Source organism: Corvus brachyrhynchos, unplaced genomic scaffold (genome assembly GCF_000691975.1).
Source record: "Corvus brachyrhynchos isolate BGI_N302 unplaced genomic scaffold, ASM69197v1 scaffold28, whole genome shotgun sequence".
NCBI lineage: Eukaryota > Metazoa > Chordata > Aves > Passeriformes > Corvidae > Corvus > Corvus brachyrhynchos.
In genome coordinates, this window is record NW_008246058.1 from 8,062,116 (window position 1) to 8,082,970 (window position 20,855).

General features: G+C 33.6%; 1 protein-coding gene across 2 annotated transcripts in view; it reads left to right on the forward strand.

Moving 5' to 3' along the window:
* Nucleotides 1–20,855, forward strand: part of CSMD3 (CUB and Sushi multiple domains 3) — a 621,464-nt gene that overhangs the window by 144,841 nt on the left and 455,768 nt on the right. For both annotated transcript variants that reach the window (XM_008642636.2, XM_017746102.1), the window contains exon 4: nucleotides 16,700–16,894. In XM_008642636.2, coding sequence (XP_008640858.1) covers nucleotides 16,700–16,894 — 195 coding nt within the window. The remainder of the gene's footprint in view (nucleotides 1–16,699; nucleotides 16,895–20,855) is intronic.

Genomic DNA, 20,855 nt, shown 5'->3' on the forward strand with positions numbered 1-20,855 from the left:
ATGCAAAATACTCTACAAGATACTGATGCTATTGATATTAATTTAACCTATGCCTTGGGGCAATTGCCCCAGTTTGAAATCAATACATCTACATAATTTCAAATTTACGGTAGCATTGATGAGATCTTTGCTTTGCTGCTCAACATCATGAATAATATGAATATTATGAAGAATATTGCAATCAGTATCCTGAAATATATCAAGATCTGCATGATCACTAATGTTGTGAATCTGTGGCATTGCAGAAAATGAAAGAAAAAAAAGAAAAAGAAAGTTTTCACATTAGGACACCATGGCTCCCTTATTTTTTCATTACCAAAGTTACATTTCATCACGAAAACATCACAAAATACCAAAGCAACTTATTACCCTTCCTCTGCTTCTTGTAGTAAAGAGAACATTGTCACTCTTTTCATTCCTACATCTAGAGAAACCAGACCCTGACTGCCACTTTCCTGCCCATGAGAGTACTTTACCAACTTTCTGTGTAGTAGAATTAACTACTAGTTAAAACCAAGAACTAATGCTTACTAACATCGAAGAAAAAATAAGGGAGGACAGGCATACAGATTATAGTAATAGAGTACAGAAATTTTCAGTTCTGCTGATCCTGCAACAGACCCTCTTCAGTTTTTATTTTCTATTTTACATCCTATTTAACGTGCTTGGAACATGGAAGTATGTGCATCTCATAATTGAAATAGTCCCTACTATTAATTAAATATATATATATATATATATAGTGCCCTGAAAATCTCCTGCTGTTGCCTGTAGAAGCCTTCATGTCTGTGGCAGCAGGGCAGGTAGCAAGTTGCAATGAATAGCCTGATGATAATGAGAGAGCTACAGCAAGTCTTTGTATGTCTCAATTTATATGCAAAATCTCTATATTCTCCAGATTGCAGCTCAAAGACACATTTGCAATAGTTCTCCTCAGCTGTAATTTTTCCTTAGAGATAGCACTAAATTATGGGATTGCTAAATTAGTGTTATAATCAGAAAAATAGAAGTAGAATACAGATTCCAAGGAAACCTTTAAAAATGTCATGATACCTTCATGACAATACCAATATTAAATCCAATATCCAAGCCAATTACAGTATGATTAATTCATTCTGCTAAACTATTTTGAAATGAAAGGTATTTTCTAACCCAAGATACAATGCCCTGATAACGTTCTTCATCTTAAATACCATGTTTTATCTGTGATTTCAAGATGTTACCCTGAGTTAAGACATTTTGGAAACAAACAAGTGAAGAAAAAATGGGATTTATCAGCTTTGTAAAAAATAGTTTAGCTAATTACTAAATCCAAAACAGTATTTAAGTAGAGCACCATACAATATAAAGTGTTTTCAAAAGAGCAGTTGAATTATATTTCCAGAATGACAAGGCAGTAGGTTTTGACTAGCAAAGGTTGCTGAAAGCAAGATTGTTGAAAGCCAAAATGCAAATAGACCAAACCCCAAGTAAACCCTGAATTGAGTAAAAAGTAACTCTGAATTCTAGGAAGATGTCATATTAATAAAAATACCAAAGCACCTTTAACAAAATAAAAGCTAATTAATTTCACCAGCTAAATGTTATTCAAATTAAAACCATCTCAAAATAGTTTGACTTCATTCAAAATAGTAATCTCTTTAAGAAATGGTCAAAGACAGATAAGAAATATTTTATGCAACAGAAAAGTTTGAGATAATAATATATCGATGCATGAAACATATAATGATAAAGTTAATTAACAATACAGACACTTATCTGAATATTTTTCATGTCATATTTAAACGATTAAGTGAATCTTCTTGCCACAGTGTGCCATGTTTACAACATAACTTCATGGACTGCCTCTTCAGAACTGACTTTGAAGACGAGTCTTAAAAATTGTGTTCAGCTTATTTATAGTATCTATATGTAATATTTAGATTAAGAAACAGCTTCCCTTTGGAATATTGCAGAGTGGATTACTTATCATTATGTAGATGTATTTAATAAAGGGGTGTCATATTTTCTGTTGTTTATAATGTTACACTTTAAAGTTAATTTTTCCCATTTTCCAAATTTTAATTTCTGGGAGGACGTTTTTTCCTCCTGTCTATAAACCTTGAAATGTTTTGTACATTTTATACATTCAAGAAGATCTTGAAAATTTGACAAGGTAAACTTTGTGCATTTTATTACCTTGTCTAATTATGGCTATCACACAGAAAAACTGTAGAGGTCAAGCTCAGTAGGACTGTCTAGGCAACCTCTGAGAGACTGTGGTTATGAAAAGACCAGTTACCAGAAAGACTACGTGTTTTCAAACCTTTGGAATGAAACTTTTGTGCTTTAATGATAAAGACTTCCTCAAACACTGAGAGTGAGATGAGGGGCCTTTCTCTCCTCTGATCCCAAGGATTCTGCTGCTGACACCAAGGACACATGATGCACTGCAAGGCCTATGACTGTTCTAAATGTCAGGAGCTACTTCTGGATTAAAGGAGGATGCAATTGAAGAAACTCCTTGTTCTTTCTTACAAAAATTGGAAGATGATCAGCATAATGAGAAGGAATGAAAGAATAAGCTTCTTTTGACAGATTTTTTTAAATGATATTTTTCCAGGCAATCACAACCTCTTTGTGCTTCACATATCTTAAAAATAATTTCTCCTTTCACAATTATTTTTGTTTCCTTGAAAATTATGAAATTCATTCCTATTGTCTAAAATTTATAGCTGAATAAAAATTTCACTTTTATTCCAGTAAGTTTGGTTTCCAGCTATAAAATCATTAGATTTTATAGCAGAGTTCCAAAGGTACATGGGTAATGTGTGTCATCTACTTGCAGTATGATTAGCACAACAGATCTTAACTAGTCATTAAATAAGCAGTATCATTCTTGAGAAACTAAAATATGAAAGGTCTTTTAGAAAAAATCCACTATGTGAGCCCTCTAGACATTCTTGTAATTGTGCCATCATCTTCTACTGTATATCTTGGAAACTGTTGACTCATATAATTTATAATCCTCTAAAATGACTTGAGGCTAGTGTGGTTTTAACAAAGAAAACAGATAACCAAAAAGAATAATACCAGAAGGAGCTGATATGAGCATATAGATATATAGATTTGCTTCATAAATTAGGGGGTTTTTATTGTTGTACTTAGAGATGTTATCTTTTCAGAAAAAAAATCTATATTGTTCACGTTCAAAAGGAAAGCTTGTGTTGTGAACCATGTCATATATTCCACATACTATGTGCATACTTGTTAAGGGTAGGGAGATAAACACAATTTCTTAAACTGTAAGCAATCAGGATCCCCTGAATTAAAGAATTTTAATGTGCAGAAATTTGAAAAAGACATTAATTACATTGTCATATGAAGATTATGTAATCACCAATAGGTCATTCAAATGGATCCAGGATTAGTTAGGACTAAAATATATAGAATGGATCCATTATTGATCAGAAATGGATGGAATTTAGGAAAGGATTTCACCAGGAATTGAGGTGATGTATTTTGATTTCTTGAATTCAGTAAGTGGATTGATATGTATTTGAGGTTGCCTTGACATCTGTTTCTAACCCCTTGTAAAAAAATTACCCTTTATTCCAATGTTGTGGTGAAAAAGGCCACTTCAGTGCTGTATGATACTGTGACATGTACAAATTGAAAATAGTTGTAGTTATAAACAGTAACTGGCATTTCTGGACACTGCTGATACTTGGAATTTGAGTTTTGGCTATGAGCCAAAGGACTGCAAGGCTGAAACCAGCACTGATTTTTGAAGAGCGAGAATATGTGATGATGCAGCCAAACTCTTGAGGTGTTCTGGGGATTGTTTTCCTTTTATACCACCACGACCAGACTGATCTCAGCAAAGACTGAAGCAGAAAGCAGTGCAGAGAAAAGGATGTTCTTTTCCAAGAAAAGATATTATACTAGTTTGGCTTTGCATAGCCCAAATTACACTTGACCCATCTATTTTCAGGAACAAACTGTGTCTGAAACATTTTCTCTTATCTTTAATATTTAAATAAGTTTCTAAATACAATCCATGTAAACATATACATAGAATTATAGTAAATAATAATAATAAAAAGTTTTATTTCTTTATTCAGTCACAATAATTTTCATCAATAAGTAAGTCCTTATTCATGCAGAGCTTGATATCTAATCACATATTTAAGCTTTTGTTCAAACACAACTGAATAACTTAAAAGTTTTAATAGCTAAGTATTCCCATAAATTGTAATTTTGGTGAAAAACTACTTATATCAGCAATGTAGCAATGCAATGAAACAGCTGCTAAGGAAAGTTTGTAACTCCTGATTTTGTTAAATCACTTTATTACCAAATATATCTTATGTCACAAAAGCAAAAAAAAAAAAGAAAAAAAGATTAAACAAATAAGAATTTTTATTCTCTGCTCTCAATCTAATTTTTGATGTTACAGAACTAATCTACCAGAGTTACTAGTGAAGCTTTCTCAACTTTATTTAAAAAATGCTCTTTAAAACTGTGAATGAGGGACGATCACAGTATAAATTTGACATACTAATCTACAATTTATCTCCAGTTTGTAGACCTGATTAATTTAGATATTGTTACCTTTTTAAAACAGTGCTGCTGTCTACAACAGGAGTCAACTCTACCATAATGGTAGACTTTATACTTAAATCCTCCTGTAAATATAACATAGGAAGCAGAAATACACATACTTATTGCAGTTGAGATTATATATTTTTGCTTATGTCTCAGCATATTCCCAGTATCTTTTTGCAAAAGTTCCTGATGTAAGAGAAGGCAGAGCGCTACATTAAAGAAGTGAGAGACTTAAAATGGGATAAACTACTGGGAAAAAAAAAGAGACACAAAAGTATGATCAAAAGTTCCAGTTTATATAAATATATAGATCTATTATAGTAAGAGTTAATAACTCAATTGTCTTCATATAACCTATACGTAGAGGGAAGAAAATATGTTATAATGAAGCCTTGTTTGATCTTCTTTGAAATAAGGTGGATACTCCAGAAATCTCACCAAAACTGGAGTCCTGTCTATGTAGTGTCATACGTCTTTTAGTAAATATTTGATTAATTGATAAAGAATAAAATTCTTTCAGGATTTCCAGATACTCTCCCCAGATATCACAAACATCCGGAAAGTCTGCCAAACTTATTACAGCAGAATGTTGGGCCTAGCATTCAGGGTGCTGAGACACAAATAAGAATTCTGAGCATCTGTAAACTTCCTTGTTCTTGACTCAGTCCTATTTTTTTTTTTTTTTTTTTTTTTTTTTTTTTTTTTTTTTTTTTTTTTTTTTTTTAGTTTTCCTTATAGCCTTCTGTTTACATTTGGCCAAGACATTAATTCATAAAACATCTGATAACCAAGTCAATGTTAATTGCAAAAGTGCTTCAATTATTACAGATTTGTCTGATGAAAACAGACTTTTTCCCTGAATGAAAAGACATCTTTCTAAACTTGTTGAGAAAAAAAATTAAAAATGGATAATTCTCCTCATTTTTCTTGTTAACCTTTATTTTGCAGGGGAAAGAGGCGGAAAAACCTGAAATGTTCATTAGTTTGGTAGTGTCTGTCCAACAAAAATGGAAAAAATTAACCTGAAAATAGGGGTATTTGTCTGTTAACTGACACTTGCAGCTTTTTTTGTCCTTATACATTAATGTAGAACTCTATATCACATGATTGAGAGTGTCAGATATAGACCAGAGGATAGATCTCTGCGTATTGCCTACAATTTCACACTGTGTTAACAGCCTACTTGTATAACATATATTTCTTTGACGCTGTTTAGCTCTTCTAACACACCAACCTGTCACTCTTTGAAGAAGTTTTGCAAAGATCTCTACAAGATATATGATCTTTCAGTGAGTTAGCACCACAACGAACACTTCATAAGCTCTGTCAAACAGTGATTTGTGCGGTACTGCAGCAGGCTTTTCCTAGAACATTTTTCTTTTTCTCAATAAAAGCAGAGAATATTGAAAGTATTTAAAAGTAAAAGCTGACAGGGCGTTGTTCAAGTCATTTTTCAATACAGAAATACCAGTGAGTTCAGAGACATGACTGTCACAGCTCTTTCAGTATTAACCTGCCATGTAGAGACAGCCAGAGAAACAGTGGCCTACACAGATGTTTAATGTGAAGTTAAAGCAAATCTTGAGTTATTTTATTGATAATCCTTTATCTCCTTTAAAACTATGACCACTTCAACTCATTCCAATAACAAATTAGTCAAGAGAGGAATGACCCACAGAAGGTAACATGAAGGGATAGGAATAAAAGCAGTTGTTATTCTGGCTGCCAATATGAAGTCTGACTATGTTAATTCTAGCTTATATTAGTTACAAAAGGACACTTCGAAGAAAGAAAGTTTATATGTTTACGTCACATGAATTACTTGGCAGCTGCTCTCCTTCGTTACAGCTATAAAATATGATTAAATGCCTTTTACTGCTTATGTCTCAAACCAGATATTTTAAAGCAGGAAAAGCAAAGCAAGTTGTTTGATCTCTGATCCTACAAGACTCAGACTAGAAACAACAAATAACACTTTCTGATATTAAAATGTCTGGGGAGAAAAAATGATCCCCATGATAGCCTGTAGCCCAGAATCATCAGAGTACTGAATCATTCACACTGATATGTTATTTTCTTTCTCATTATTAGAAAGAGAAAGAAGTGTTAATTAACCACTTTTCTTCGAGCTCCACAAAGAATAGCTTATATAAAGCAGTGCCCGCTATGCCAAGTGATACTTGCTTACGGAAGAATGTTGGTACATCAATCAGTTTGAAAGTTCTTTCTTTCTTCAGCCATTTGAAATAATTTCTGCATAACAAAATCATATTTCATCAAACAATACACTGCTTTCATTCTCCCATGCTTCAGAATTCTGAAAATGTTTTTCCAAATGTGCCAGGGAACTTGGGAACTTGCCTCCAGCATAAGGCAAAGCACACAAATTTTGAGACTTGAGAGATGTTCTCTAAGAACTGCAGAAGCCCATGCAACGAAGGTGATAATAGAATGCTGAACACCAACACGAGGAAGAAATTCTTCACTGTGAGGGTGGTGAGGCACTGGAATAGGTTACCCTACCCAGAGAAGTTATGGATGACCCAACCCTGACAGAGTTCAGGGCCAGTTGCATGGGGTTTTGAGCAACCTGGTCTACTGGAAGGTGTCCCTCCCCATGTTAGTGAACTCGATGATCTTTAAGGTCCAGCCAAACCATTCTATGATTCTATGATTTTGTGCCTGCTTGAGACAAATTTGGAGGAGATTCTAATGTTAACTCTTGCAATAGGAAAATGATAGCATAATGCTGAAATAAAATAGCAATTGCAGTTGATTGCTTCTCAAGTGAAGGACATCTGGATACTCATACTAAAAGTGAAAAGGAAATTTGGAATAGGTAGGAAAAGCAGATTTAAATTTTTTGTGTTTGCAGTAGAATGTACCTTTTCTCCCATGGGGAAAGATGACTATTTTGGAAGGTACGATATTGTGGGTGCACATCTCAGTACTGATTCATAAAACAAAATTTTTGTGGAATATAAGATATTCAAAGGTTTTGTGCTTGGTCTTGATGAGTGGCCTGTGGCAGATGTTTATTCACATTTCTATCCATTAATTTGATCATACCCTCTTTCTTGGTTAATGAATCATCATGTAAGTAATTTGGACAAGATCAGTAATGTTCTATTATTTCACCTTATGAAATGGAGTCAATAAGCCATAATGCATTTTGGCACTGTGAAATTATCAGGGTTAGTACCATTAAAAGCAGAATAATGCATATATCCTTCATCTACTATTTTTAAATGTTCTCACATCTGGACATTTTTAATGAAAATTTCATATTATACCTGAGATGAACATTAACCAGAGAGACCTTTTCTAGTAAATAGGACTTCATTAGGTAGCCATCTGCTTCAGACCTTGAATATATGATTGTGTTTAGAAAAAAGACTCTGAGTATAGCACTTCATTATCCAAGGTCTGCATTTTTGATGTATTTCAGAGTTGTATCATAAAAATTTAGAAAAATGGGCAAAATAAAGGAGCTTTACTACTGTTAGTTGTGCACTTTTAACCATAAATTTTCTCTTGCTTAATGTATCAACAGTGTTTTCAGCTATATTCTGAACACATGATCTTTGACTATAGTTTGATGTAAGCAAAAGGGATTACACTTCCATCCTAATCTAAAGTGGAGAATTCATTTCAGTATTTTGATAAAAATATTTTGGATCACCATAAGACCTATTTTAGAATGAAATATTTTTAGCTCATAGTTTTTCTGCATTACCACAAATTTACATTCTTCAGAGTATGAATAAATATTAATGACAGATATGCAATGTAATAAAACATGGCTAACTGAATAAACTGTAGGGCAGCCATATATAGTATGAAAGATATGCTGTGCACCATGAAGTATTCACAAAAATACTTTAAATGGAAACTTGGAGTAAGGGTTTTAAATTTCAGTTGATGTTCTGAGACCTTGAGACATAAAAGGATAAAGAGTCTGAGTCTTCTAAAAAGATGATTTATTGTAAAAATAAGAACACTCAGAAAATTCATCCAGTAGTGTCTCAACAAAGGCACAGCCCAACCACCATGTATCCTACCTACTGAGGTGTATTCTCAACCCACCAGTCAAGATGCACTATGGAATATAAAAAAAGACCTCTGAAGAGTTGGGTAATGTCCTCATGACATCCCAGAAAGCTGATTATGACCCTTTGCCATCAAATACGATAAGGGCATTAATTCTATTAAGAAATGGTGTGCTGCAAAAACAACTGTGATAGAGATTTTGGAGAGAACAATGATTTTATCTTCTAAAGGAAAATTATAAACCATAGAACTTTCTAAACAAAAACTAAATTACAGAGCTAAGGCCATCTTTCTTTTCTCAAAATGGCTAAACCAGAAGCATTTAGAACATAAGCACAGGAATATAGATCTAACTCTGTTAACATGTCTCCTGTAACCACTGCTTTTACATGTTTTTCATACCAGCAGTAATAATGGTGGAAGCCAGATTGAAATTTCACTGTAAGAGACAGTATGGCCTTTGAGTAAAAGAAGCATGTAATCAATGAAGTGATCCAATTGCCCCAAACGTTTGGACTTCTAATAGGGCACTACAGTGTCCCCTAATATTAATTCTACACATAAACATATATACAGCAAGAGATGCATACCAAGTATATGGAATAGATATGAAAATTTGAAATATTCTTACCTCTGAGATGCATACAGGAGGAAATGCTTGTTACTCTGCCAGGTCATACAATAGCTCTGAATGTTTCAGGTGCCACCTAGTGCCCAGTTCTCATGTGTCAAAATCCCTTTCAGGAGAAAACTGGGGGTTTTTGTGCCCTTTTATGCCACTGTCCAATGACATAACCATGACATCCCATATCCACATTTTATGCTTTAAATTGCAATTTTAAACTCTGAGTGATCCACAGTAGCAGAAATAACTTTCTTTCTTTTTTTTTTTTTTTTTTTTTTTAAACAAGTTACAAACTTCAACATACAATAAGTTCTGCCTTTGTGTTAGGACACAACTTGTCAAGAAGGCCTATAGCAGGGAAACCTTGGCTAATAAGTCAGACATGAACCACGACTGATTAGCCATGTCACTGTATCCTCAGACTACACGCTGGTCAGTTCAGAAGACCTTTGCCAACAGGAAGCTGGAAGTGAAGTTACATTCTTTTTAAGGCTAGCCAGCCTCTAATTTATAATAATTTAAAACAGATCTTCCAGATTATCCTTTGTAACAGCTGAAGAGTCAATTCATTAAATAGCAATGCTTATCAGTGCTCACTGAAACTTCTCTTATATTTCTTATTTTTTCCTTTAGAAGTCCCAGTACTTTTACATTAAATGTGCTATTTTATTCTGTTCTCTAGTTTCAGAATTTCTATTATCTTCATATAAAAACTATGCATCTTCCTAGTATTTTTGTTACACCTTGGAACATAGATGTAACAAAAAATATAACCCTAATTTCAGTAGGAAACTAGATATGATAGTACATAAAATATATAAAATTAATGACTTTTATTTGACATATGTATCTATTTATGTGGAAATGCAGTCTATATAATACCACACAACTTGTTTGTGCTATGACATCCTCCTTCAGTAACAAAATTGATTTTTTCTAAATTCAGTTTGCTTTTTACATATTCGGTTACTGTAAATTCTCCAGGTAAGAACAGCCAGTAACAATGCAACATTTATATTACCTAGCATAAGGTAAAATCAGGTGAGGCATTGAGGCTAAAGTGGAATGAAAATATAGTGCAATGATATAGCTGTTGCCATAGTATTTCAGAAATTGAAACTTAAATTATTTTATAAAACTCTAAAAGACATAGTAAGAAGTACATATTTCACAAGGATTATCAATGCAATATAAATTTTAGGATTATTTTTTACTTTAGATTGTCCTGGGCTCTGAAATAATCTTTTTTTTTTGGTAGTTACAACAGCCTCTTCCCAGATGCCTCCAGAATACAGCCATATTAAAAAACTACTTGGAAAACACTACAGTCTAAAAGGAACAATCCCATTGTGACACATACATAGGCATATCTACACAGCCTTTGCATCGCAGGCAGGGTGCATGTATCTGGACTTCATCCACCTGAGAAGCTGAACAACTATCACATGTGGAAGATATAGTATCTCAGGCTTCAAGTTACACTGATTTGATGGAATAGTTTGATAACAGTGTGGATGCAGCAATCTTTGTGGTACTTGCAGCTCTACACTCAGGCCAAAACTTCATGTAATTTCCAATGGTCTTCCTCAGTCCATGCACTACGTGCATTTACCTTCTGACCATACTCGGGATTTAATTTGTACCCTAAGAAGCTGAGCAGGAATTTACTGCAGCTAAAGCTCTATTCAAGTGGAATTTGGTAAATGCAAGTAAGTGTGGCTGGTGCTGTTAACTACAGCTTTACTAACTCTTTGGTACTTGCCTGCTTGTCACTCCCTTCAGGGAGCACTTTAGAAGTGTATCTGATAGGGAAATGTCAGATTTAACTATACCTACTGAAGCATGTAGTCATCATTCTGCTTGTTTCACTTGGTTCCAGGTTATGCTGTACTGTGGTTAAATTAGTGACTGCCATTATTTTTTTGCATGGTCCTTCAGCTCTCTAGTCCTGTTCTGCATTTGCAGCTGATTTAAACAGATATTCTGAACAGTGTATTGCATGTGAAGGGAATACATTGCAAACCCTGGACCATTTATTGCATTACATTTGTCATGCTCACTGTATTTATGTTACTACAGTATTGTAATTATCCCTTGTTCTTTTCACATATCCTTGAGATTTTTTTTCTGTACTTCTTGCTGTTCCCTTGCTTGTAGAAGAATTATGTTAATGCAGTTCTAAATTAATGCTGAAAGAAGTTTGCTCATTTAAAAATAGCATATGACTTTATGCTATAAATAGAAACATTCTTGTCTTACTGGCAAGGAAGACAAATCCAGTGATTGTTTCAATGTATTTTGAAACAAAATCAAATTCAGTATAAAAATCTACATATAAAGTTCCCTCAAGACAGGGTCCTCTGTCATTTTTTGACATGAAAATAATTTCAAAAGGAAGAAAAAAGCAAAATTATGTCATTCATTAAAAAATAGGTAAGAAACTGCAATATAATTAGCTGTATTATCTTTAGTGAATGGTAGAGATCCCTAGTGAGGTTACTATTGCAGATATATTTACCAAGAAAGAGCAACTAGAATAGGAAAGGAAAATCATTCTTTTCCTTTGGGGAAACAATACCCCAAACATCTCACACTTTCTCTTGCTTGCCTATTTATAGTTAGACACAAGAATATGACAGTTTCTTTTGACTGATCTACAGAAAAATGCAGAAATTAAAAGAAAAACTTCAGAAAAGTTTAGATTGTTAGACAAACAGTTTCTGTCACTATTGTCGACAAAAGTGAATTTCAGAATAGTGATTCTTCATTCTGCACTTGCATCTTAAGGTGACAGATTTGATGGAATCAAGGCATGACCATTTTTGTTGTTGAGCTTCTAGAAAGGAAAGACCTGGATTTTGGGGGAGGGAATTTTTTTAAATTCAGTAAGTGTTTTAATAGATCTGTGCTGTTTGCGATAGATTTTTCAAAGCATTCATATATAATGTGTCTTTACTCTCTGAATCCTACATTTTTGTGCAGTTAAATTGACAGTTCAATACTAAGTTTTCCATTTTTTTCCTTCACTGCACTCATATTGACTTCTCCAAATTTTTCTTGTGGTTTCTCTGTAATCTCAAGTGCAACATCCATGTATATGTATATTTCAATATGTGTGTAGAAAGACAACAGTATTCCTAGACTCATCAGTTAATTCTTCTAGTTCCTACTAGATTTAAATCTAGACCATGCTTACTTACATATTCAGAGCACTGTGAATGAGGACAGAATAGAAAGTAAGCAAAATATAAGTTTTGAGAAAAAAGACAAAATATTATAAGTTGGAAGGTATGTATCTAAGTTACCTTTTTAGTTTATAAAACCTTTGGAAAACTATGGGCAATAAAATAAACTATTACAAGATTCAATATAATTTCATTTTGGACAATGGAATTTCAGGCTACTTCTTATTTTTACAAAGACATCACCTGTCCTAGTATTTGGGACCTTTAGAATGTATAGCTCTCCCTATAGCCACACACATACTACGTGCAGCACTTCTGAAATCAGCCTTGAACCTTCAATATGAAAGCATTCTTGCTTGTCAGTAAGTAAGAGGACATATGTGCAGCTTTTCCAAGGGATATCCATGTACAGACATATTCTAATATTTCCAGTACATCAAGTCCTGTTCCAAATGACAACTGGAGTGGTCCCCAGAATAACATATTCCCTGGGCCGTGTTCATGTTTTTATGGCAGAGGAATTACTGTTTGGAGTAGTAGACACAAGTGAACAAGCAGTCTAGGACTGGTACCATGCAGTAATAGGGGGATATATCCAAACTGGGAGTGTAGGGATACCAAGAGTATTTAATTTCAAAAGTACTACATGGAACAAGGATTATGTATTGGGATATTACACAGGTCTTTCAATAATGAGTACTCATGAAGATGTACGTATTGACAGCGCTTCTCATTTTATTTTGGGAAAAATGGGAGCATAATGATTTGCAATAGCTGCAAACAAAAACCATGAAAATATATTGATCAACCCTTTAAAAAAGAAAAAATTATTTATGTTCCAAAATTTATAATAAAATACTGTGTGAAGGACATTAGTATTCATAACTAAGCTTAATGGAATGCAACACTATGACAAATGCCTTTATTACTGGAATGTGTGGATATTTAGGCATCAAATTATAAATTTCATGTTTAAACATTTTAGGGAGGATAGTGCTACTCTTGATTTCATAAATATAACAGAAAAAAAATTTCCTGACTTAAAATCTGAATAAAAAGCAAGTACATTTGAAATTTCCATATCTGGTTCTGCTTTGTTTCTCAAGTGAATTCTGACAAAGGGGGTCTAAATTTCTGCTAGCCTTGTTTTTTGAAAAAAAAATCAGAAATAAATTATATTTAATGTTGTTTAATTTGAATATCTTATTAATTAGTATCTATAAGTGGCTGAATTTCTGCTAATTAAAGTCTTTAAAGGAGTGTGTCCACTCCCAGATACATTTTACTCACAGCTTTTTAACAGAATTTCCATTGACATTAATAAGAATTAATTCAATAAAAACTTATTGAACAGCACAAATTTTAAGCATCACGATTTACCATTATGTAAAAAAAAAGAGGACAAATATGTTCATACATACCTTGTTTACAAAATTAAATCTAGGACAAAGAAAATTCCTGTTTGGAGAAAGATTGAAACAATTGGGACAGCTTGCTTTGAAAAGGAGATGAGAAATAGTACACAAAAATTTTAAAAAAGTGGGAAGGTGAAAAAAATTCAATTATGCTTATTTTCAGAGTACCTGAACAAGGAGAAGTTCAACCAAACTACAAGACAGCAAATCTAAAAGGAAACTTTTCCACCCTTCATATCGTTAGTGATTATCAGAATGTCACTGAAGTCAAGAATCTATGCAGAGCTGAATAAAAATTACAATCTAGTTTGGCAATTCCTGTGTTCTCTGACAGATGACAATCTTAGGGTGACAATCTGTAGCTTTAAATGTCAGGGAGTTGGTAGTACGGTGTCACATTCAGTTTGAAAATAGATACTACCTATCAAAGAAGACAAATGCAGTTACTTGGTGAATTATCTCCCTCTCGTCTCCCAATAAGGCACTTGTATATGTTGAAAATGAAAATACTCATAGAATAAATTAATACACTTAAAAGTGTACAATTTATTTTTTCTACTTTCTTGTCTAGAATCAGGAACAAAATGTCTTGAAGGGTTAGAAGTAGTAGCATACTCCCAGGCCATTTTCATAAAGTTAAAAAGTTAATGAAAAATGCCAAGCATTCCTTTTAGATGAGTCATATAGTATTGAAACTGGAAAATTTGTTTTATTTTAGATGGAGGGTGATTTTTAATTAGTGCTTTAAAATATAATATAATTTCGCAAGAATAAATTGCCTTCTGTGGGTAATTCTTGGTGAGACAGCAGTAAAAGTAAAGGAAGCAATTTTAGGCAGTAACAGTTAAAGGCATTGCTAATCTTTATATTTTTTATTTCAAAGGACAGGGAATCTTTCTGTGACCTTTTTACAAAGCCCTAAGAGATACAGGCTTCTGAAAGACTTCATCTTCTTGGAAAAGTCAAAAATGAAAACACTGTGTACAGGCAGAGTTTTCTTGTTAATATAATATGATTCATATGATAACCAAAATCCACAGGATGATATTCTTACCTTCATTTTGACATACTGTGATGATAAATAACAAATTGAATAGCACTAAAAACTGTTAGAGGATTTAAAATAAATTCTTTTGCACAAATAGGCAGGACTAGCTGCAGCATTGCCTTCTTTGTAGACCTTGCAAGCAGATTTGACGGCAGGGGATTGTTTCAGCACAGAACACTTCAATAAAGCAATGGTAAGAATATCAATTCTTTAGGTGAACCTTGAAGTGACCAAGATGAGATAGGCTACTGTCTTTTGTTTTGTGTCATTGTGCAAGGTAATGAAAGTCAAATCCAAACCCACAGTTTATTATGTAACAGAAAACAGGAAATAGCAGCAATGACATCAGCAACAAATACACATATTTAACATTTCACATCAAAACATGATTGGTATATCAGGTCTTGCAAATGAGCTCATTGTTAGCATATATCTTATATATAGTGTATGTATATGTATGGACATATAGAGAATACATTTATTATTATAGTGGATTCTGCTTTTTAATAACTGTTACATAGCTTTGTTTCATGGCTGATATCAGAAATCTAGTAGTATATCCTAGTTCTTGGTAGTTCTGGGCATTGAAGTTTGAGAATGTAATGAATGCTGTAAGACATACTGATTGTTTTAATAAGCATTTATATTTTTTTTCTTTAATTGAAACCCACTATAACAGCTTAGTTATTTAAATATGTTGTGCACACACTCATGAGCACATCAGGGATACTGAAGAATGATTTAGTCAAATGGAATTCAGGAAAAGAAATTAAAACAATACATACGTACCCCTCTCTTCTTCCATCATTTTCCTTACTTTTTATTTCAGGGGAATTTGGTATGAATCCAAATACAGGTTTATCTGATTTGCCTGTTCCCTGTTAGCATTAAGCTGATAATTGGTACAAGTTTTGAAGAGCTCAGAACGAGATTATGAAACATCTTTTGTTCACACTTGCATAAAATCTATGTTTTAATGTACGTTAACTGAAGGACTTTGGTAGTAAATGACTGAAAATATTGTAATCAAGTTATTTATGATGCTGAAACACCAGTCAAAAGAGTACACAGTTGAGGTGTGAGTACCAGCTACTAAAACTGAACTCTAATTAATGACCTCAGAGATCAGACTAAGAGTGGCCATGAGTCATTTTGGATTCTCAGTGGTTTAAAGCCCTGTATTATAGTAGAAGTTACCAGACCTTTGGTATTTCACATGATTAAATTCACTAATCCTTTGCTCAGAAATACGTTACCCACAGTATCTCATCTGTTTTCCTCATTATCTAAAATCTATTAAATCATTAAACAGCTTCCTGATCATGCTCAGGCTTATGCTTGTTAAAATTTTCTCTTGTCTTGATTAATTTTACTTTTTCTTACAAATTTTGTTCAATTTGAATCTGATGTTCTTTCATGTATGTATTACAATTTTGTTTATTGTTTTGCATTGGTGTAACTTGAAAGTCAGAAATATATCAAGTTGCTTGGTTTCCTGTTTGTAGGTAATGAATCCTTTTCTATCAATTTAACAAAAAATTTACGTGAATATATAGACAGCTGTAGCTTAAGAAAAACCTCATGCTCATTACATTTGGATATGTGGGTACTTAAGCAGATATTAAATACACTAAGTCAGCAATGGATTTTCAGCGTTAAGAGTTGTAGAATACCCATGAAACCACGCTATCTGTCCAAAGATGCCTTAATTTATGTGTTCTTTTTTTTAAGAAAAATGAAATATTTATCTATAAAAACATTTTAAATCATAAATATGTATCTTTTCCAGAATTACAGAGTAGCTCCTGTGGCAATCCAGGAGTTCCACCAAAGGGTATTTTGTATGGTACAAGATTTGATGTTGGTGACAAAATCCGATACAGCTGTGTAACTGGATATATTTTGGATGGACACCCACAGCTTACTTGCATAGCCAACTCTGTCAATACAGCATCGTGGGACTTCCCTGTTCCTATCTGTAGAGGTAAGAGAAATCCTACAGTAATGTTCTGGAATATATACATTAGTACTAACCATTTTTAATCTCTGGATTAATAATTACATTTTAAACTATGATTAAAGAACCCCACTTTTGAATATTTTGATCTCTTGTTCACATATATGATGTATCTCAGCATTTATACCTACTAATTTACGGTCAATATTCTACTAAAATTCTAGTTATCATTTATTTTAAATATATGTTATGTAATAAGAACTAGAAACCTAGTAAAAAGTAGAAGATAAATGTCTGTGTACAACATACTTGCAACTATGGGAATGTAGATTTGGCATCTGTTAGTACTTCCTAAGGACTGACTTTTTGTCTAGTACTAACCTGGCTATTGAGCAAACATAAATGTGAAACTGTCAAAACAATTGTGCAACAGGGTCTTACCTCATTGTCATGTTTGATTATCTTAAGATTTCTATATAGGATATCTCTTGTATTATAACAAATATTGTAGGTAAAATCCTTTTCCCCTGCTCATATTAGAAATATAGCAGCAGTAGGGAACCTTGTATTATGGGTAAATCTTATTTTCTGAGAGAAATATTGTTAGAGAGAAATAATGTTTGCAGAGCAACAAATGGAGGTTATGCTGACCAAATGAAGGCACTATCACTACTATACACAACCAAAACCAATAAAGATAGTATTTTGACGAAACATTTCTGTCAGACAACCTTGAGATCAGTTTCTAGTTTTACAGGTTAATTTTGCAAAATGCAACCTTTTTATTTGTAAAAAACCTTGGTGAAATATTGCAGAGGGTACAAAAACTTTCCAACTGAAATTACCATTCTAATAAATACAGATTGGTTAAAACATGTTTAACCAGCACTGCAAAGAAGTAACTATGTATGAGAAAAGCGTGTCATTGGAAATACCCTACTTTCATTTCCTGTTGCTGGCTTAGAGCTATTTAATATGTTTATCCATGGTCTTGAAAAAATTAGAAATTTATTTTTAACAATACTATTTCCCAGTAAAAATATTTATAACTGCTCAATATTCCTCTCCTACTTCCCAGAAAAATGCTCGCTGATAATGAAGGAGATAGAAAATCAAGGCATATATCCAACTCTTGTTTTCACAGATGAGAATGTAAAAGATTTGATGAGAATATGCTAGCCTGCAAAAGACTTATTTAACAAAATAGAAGTCTAATGGGCTCAATTGCAGACCATTGTTCAAATTCTCAATCTGCCAGTTTTGAAATGAATTGGCATAAAAATTGTGTTTTTAAATGAGTTACACATTCTTCTTTTTGATACAACATTTTTCAGGAGATGTTTGGATATGTTTTGGTTTTGCTCCAAGGGGAGGTTAAAATATATTGTGTAAATTTGAACTGGCATGATAAACTCCCAAAGTAATGGTTAAACATTACTAGTGTGTAAGCAGAAGACTATGATAAACTCCCAAAGTAACCCCATGGTTAAACATTACTAGTGTGTAAGCAGAAGACTACTACATGAGAATATGAAAAACGTGTTTTTAAAACTCATAATTAGAGAGGTCATTATTTGAACAATGTCATTTCTTAAGGCAAAATAAAGTTAACAAAAGGATTCATAAAAAAAGGGAACAAGTTCTGTTAGATTTCAAAATTGTCATTTTGCCTAGAGACTGAAGGAACTCAAACTTTTCAGTGTATGTGAATGAGGATCAAGAAAATGGCTTGATTTACTGCAGAAACTGATGCAGAAGGGAAACAGGCTTTTTGAGAAGACAATTCTCTAATCGGTAGCAGTGAGGAAATTAAGGGGTAAAAGCTTGATGAATAAAAATAAAAAAACCCCCCAAACTACATATTTTAATAGTGGTGGTTACAAATTACTGAAACCTAAGAACGTGACAGATTCTTGATTTAAGTCTTAACATAATGGCTTAAAGCCTTAATGTACAAATTGCTGTTAAGGTATTTTTGGGCCATGTCCAATAAAAGAAAAATAACCAATTATTTTCAAGAGTTCCTTCTATGAATCAATGTTTTATATCAGAAACATCTAACTTTACATATAAAATGGACCCCTGTGATACCATTCAAATGAATCTCTCCTAATTTTGCCTAATACAATTATCCAACACAGAATTCTGCAGAAGGTTGCTAAATGTGATTACAGACTAATGAGCTTCTTATCTCTTTCTCACTGTTTGCCGGACTCCCTTTGATTAAACACTCATCCTTAAAGATTTCCTGTGATAAATGTCTTATTGTTCCCTACCAATGGTCATTGCATCTGACATAGAGGATCCTGACACAAGGAAGAAAAACCCCAAGAACAGAACAAAAGTCTATTTTTTTCAATATTAATTTGAGGGTTGTTTGTTTGCTTGGTTTTTTTTACATTTCAGGAAAAAATTGAACAAAGCTCTGAATTTGAGGCACACTTAGAAGTCAGCAAACTTAAGATCATAGACTTCTGTAGATCATCTCTGTATAAATAACATTGTCATCTTCCTCTTGTCATTCAGAACAAGTACATTTGAGGAGGGTTTTTTTATTATTTTAGATCATTCCTCTTACACTGCCTTCACTTTGAATGAAGAGGAAGAGGTCATGTTTGTGCTTTAGCAATGTTATTATCATGGATTGATATCTCAAAATGGGGAATTTCATTGGAAACAACAGTGTTTTGTATTGTCACAAGCACATATACAGGACACCCTACTAAATACTTTATTTTTTAATTTGTTAAATTATACCAATATATGCATTTTTTAAAGTTATATATTTTTGGGCCAAATTTTATTCATGAAGAAAAGAGTTATTCCTCAAATAGGTTCTTATTCCTTTACTTGTCTCTATATGATTTCACTGAAAAATCAGCGGACATGTTTAATGATTGCTTTATTTCACATCCTGTTTCTAACGGAACATTGTTTGAATGCACAAAGTTTTTCACCTGCCTGTTCTGGTATTCATTAAAATAATGTTACTTTATTAGATTTTTTAGAAGTGAAAAAAAATGAAAGCTAAATTTTATTTATTTTTTATGGTCACCTATGTGGTGAAGTTGCTCTTTATATGAGAAAACAGTATGTACTGACCTCTGTCTTGGGGTGGATGATGAGCAAGTTGAAAGTTTATGGGCTCAGATCAAAGAGCATATTAGTAAGGGTGACACTGCTGTGGGAGCTTACAACAGGCTGCCTGATCAGATGGAGGAGGGGGATGAGGCTTTCTCCAGGCAGCTTGAAGCATCCTCAAAGTCGCAGGCATGGGTTCTTGTGAGGGACTTTATCTACCCTGACATATGCTGGAGAAGCAACACAGCAAAGCACAAACAGTTTAGGGAGTTCCTTTGAAAGCATTGATGACAACTTCCTGTCACTGGTAGTGGAGGATCCCACAAGGAATGGTGACCTGCTCGATCTCGAATTGACACCATCTCCTTTTTGGAGGTGTGAAGGCTGGAGGCAGGCTTGGCCGCAGTGACCATGAAAATGTGGAGTTCAGTATCAGCAAAGGAGGAAAAAGGGCAGCAAGTAAGACTTCAGCCATGGACTTCAGGAGAGCTGATGTTAGCCGCTTCAGGGATGTTCTTGGAAGAGTCCCACTGAAACAGGCCCTGCAGGGAAGAGTGGTCCAAGAGAGTTAGTTGTTATCCAAAGATGACTTCCTCCAGAACCAATAATGATGCATACCAATGAGCAAGAAATCAGGCAAAGGGGGAGAGAGACCTGCATTAAAGAACAAAGAACTCCTGTCATTACTCAAGCATGAGCAGGAAATGCACAGGAGTTAGAAGCAACATCAAGACACTTGGAATGAATATAGAGAGATTGTCAGAGTAAGTAGAAACGAGACCAGGAAGGCCAAGGCCCATCTGAAATATGGCCAAGGATGTCCAGGACAACGAGAAGGGCTCCTTAAAATACATCAATAACAGAAGAAAAACAAAAGGATAATGTGGGCCCACTAGTAAAAGGGGGG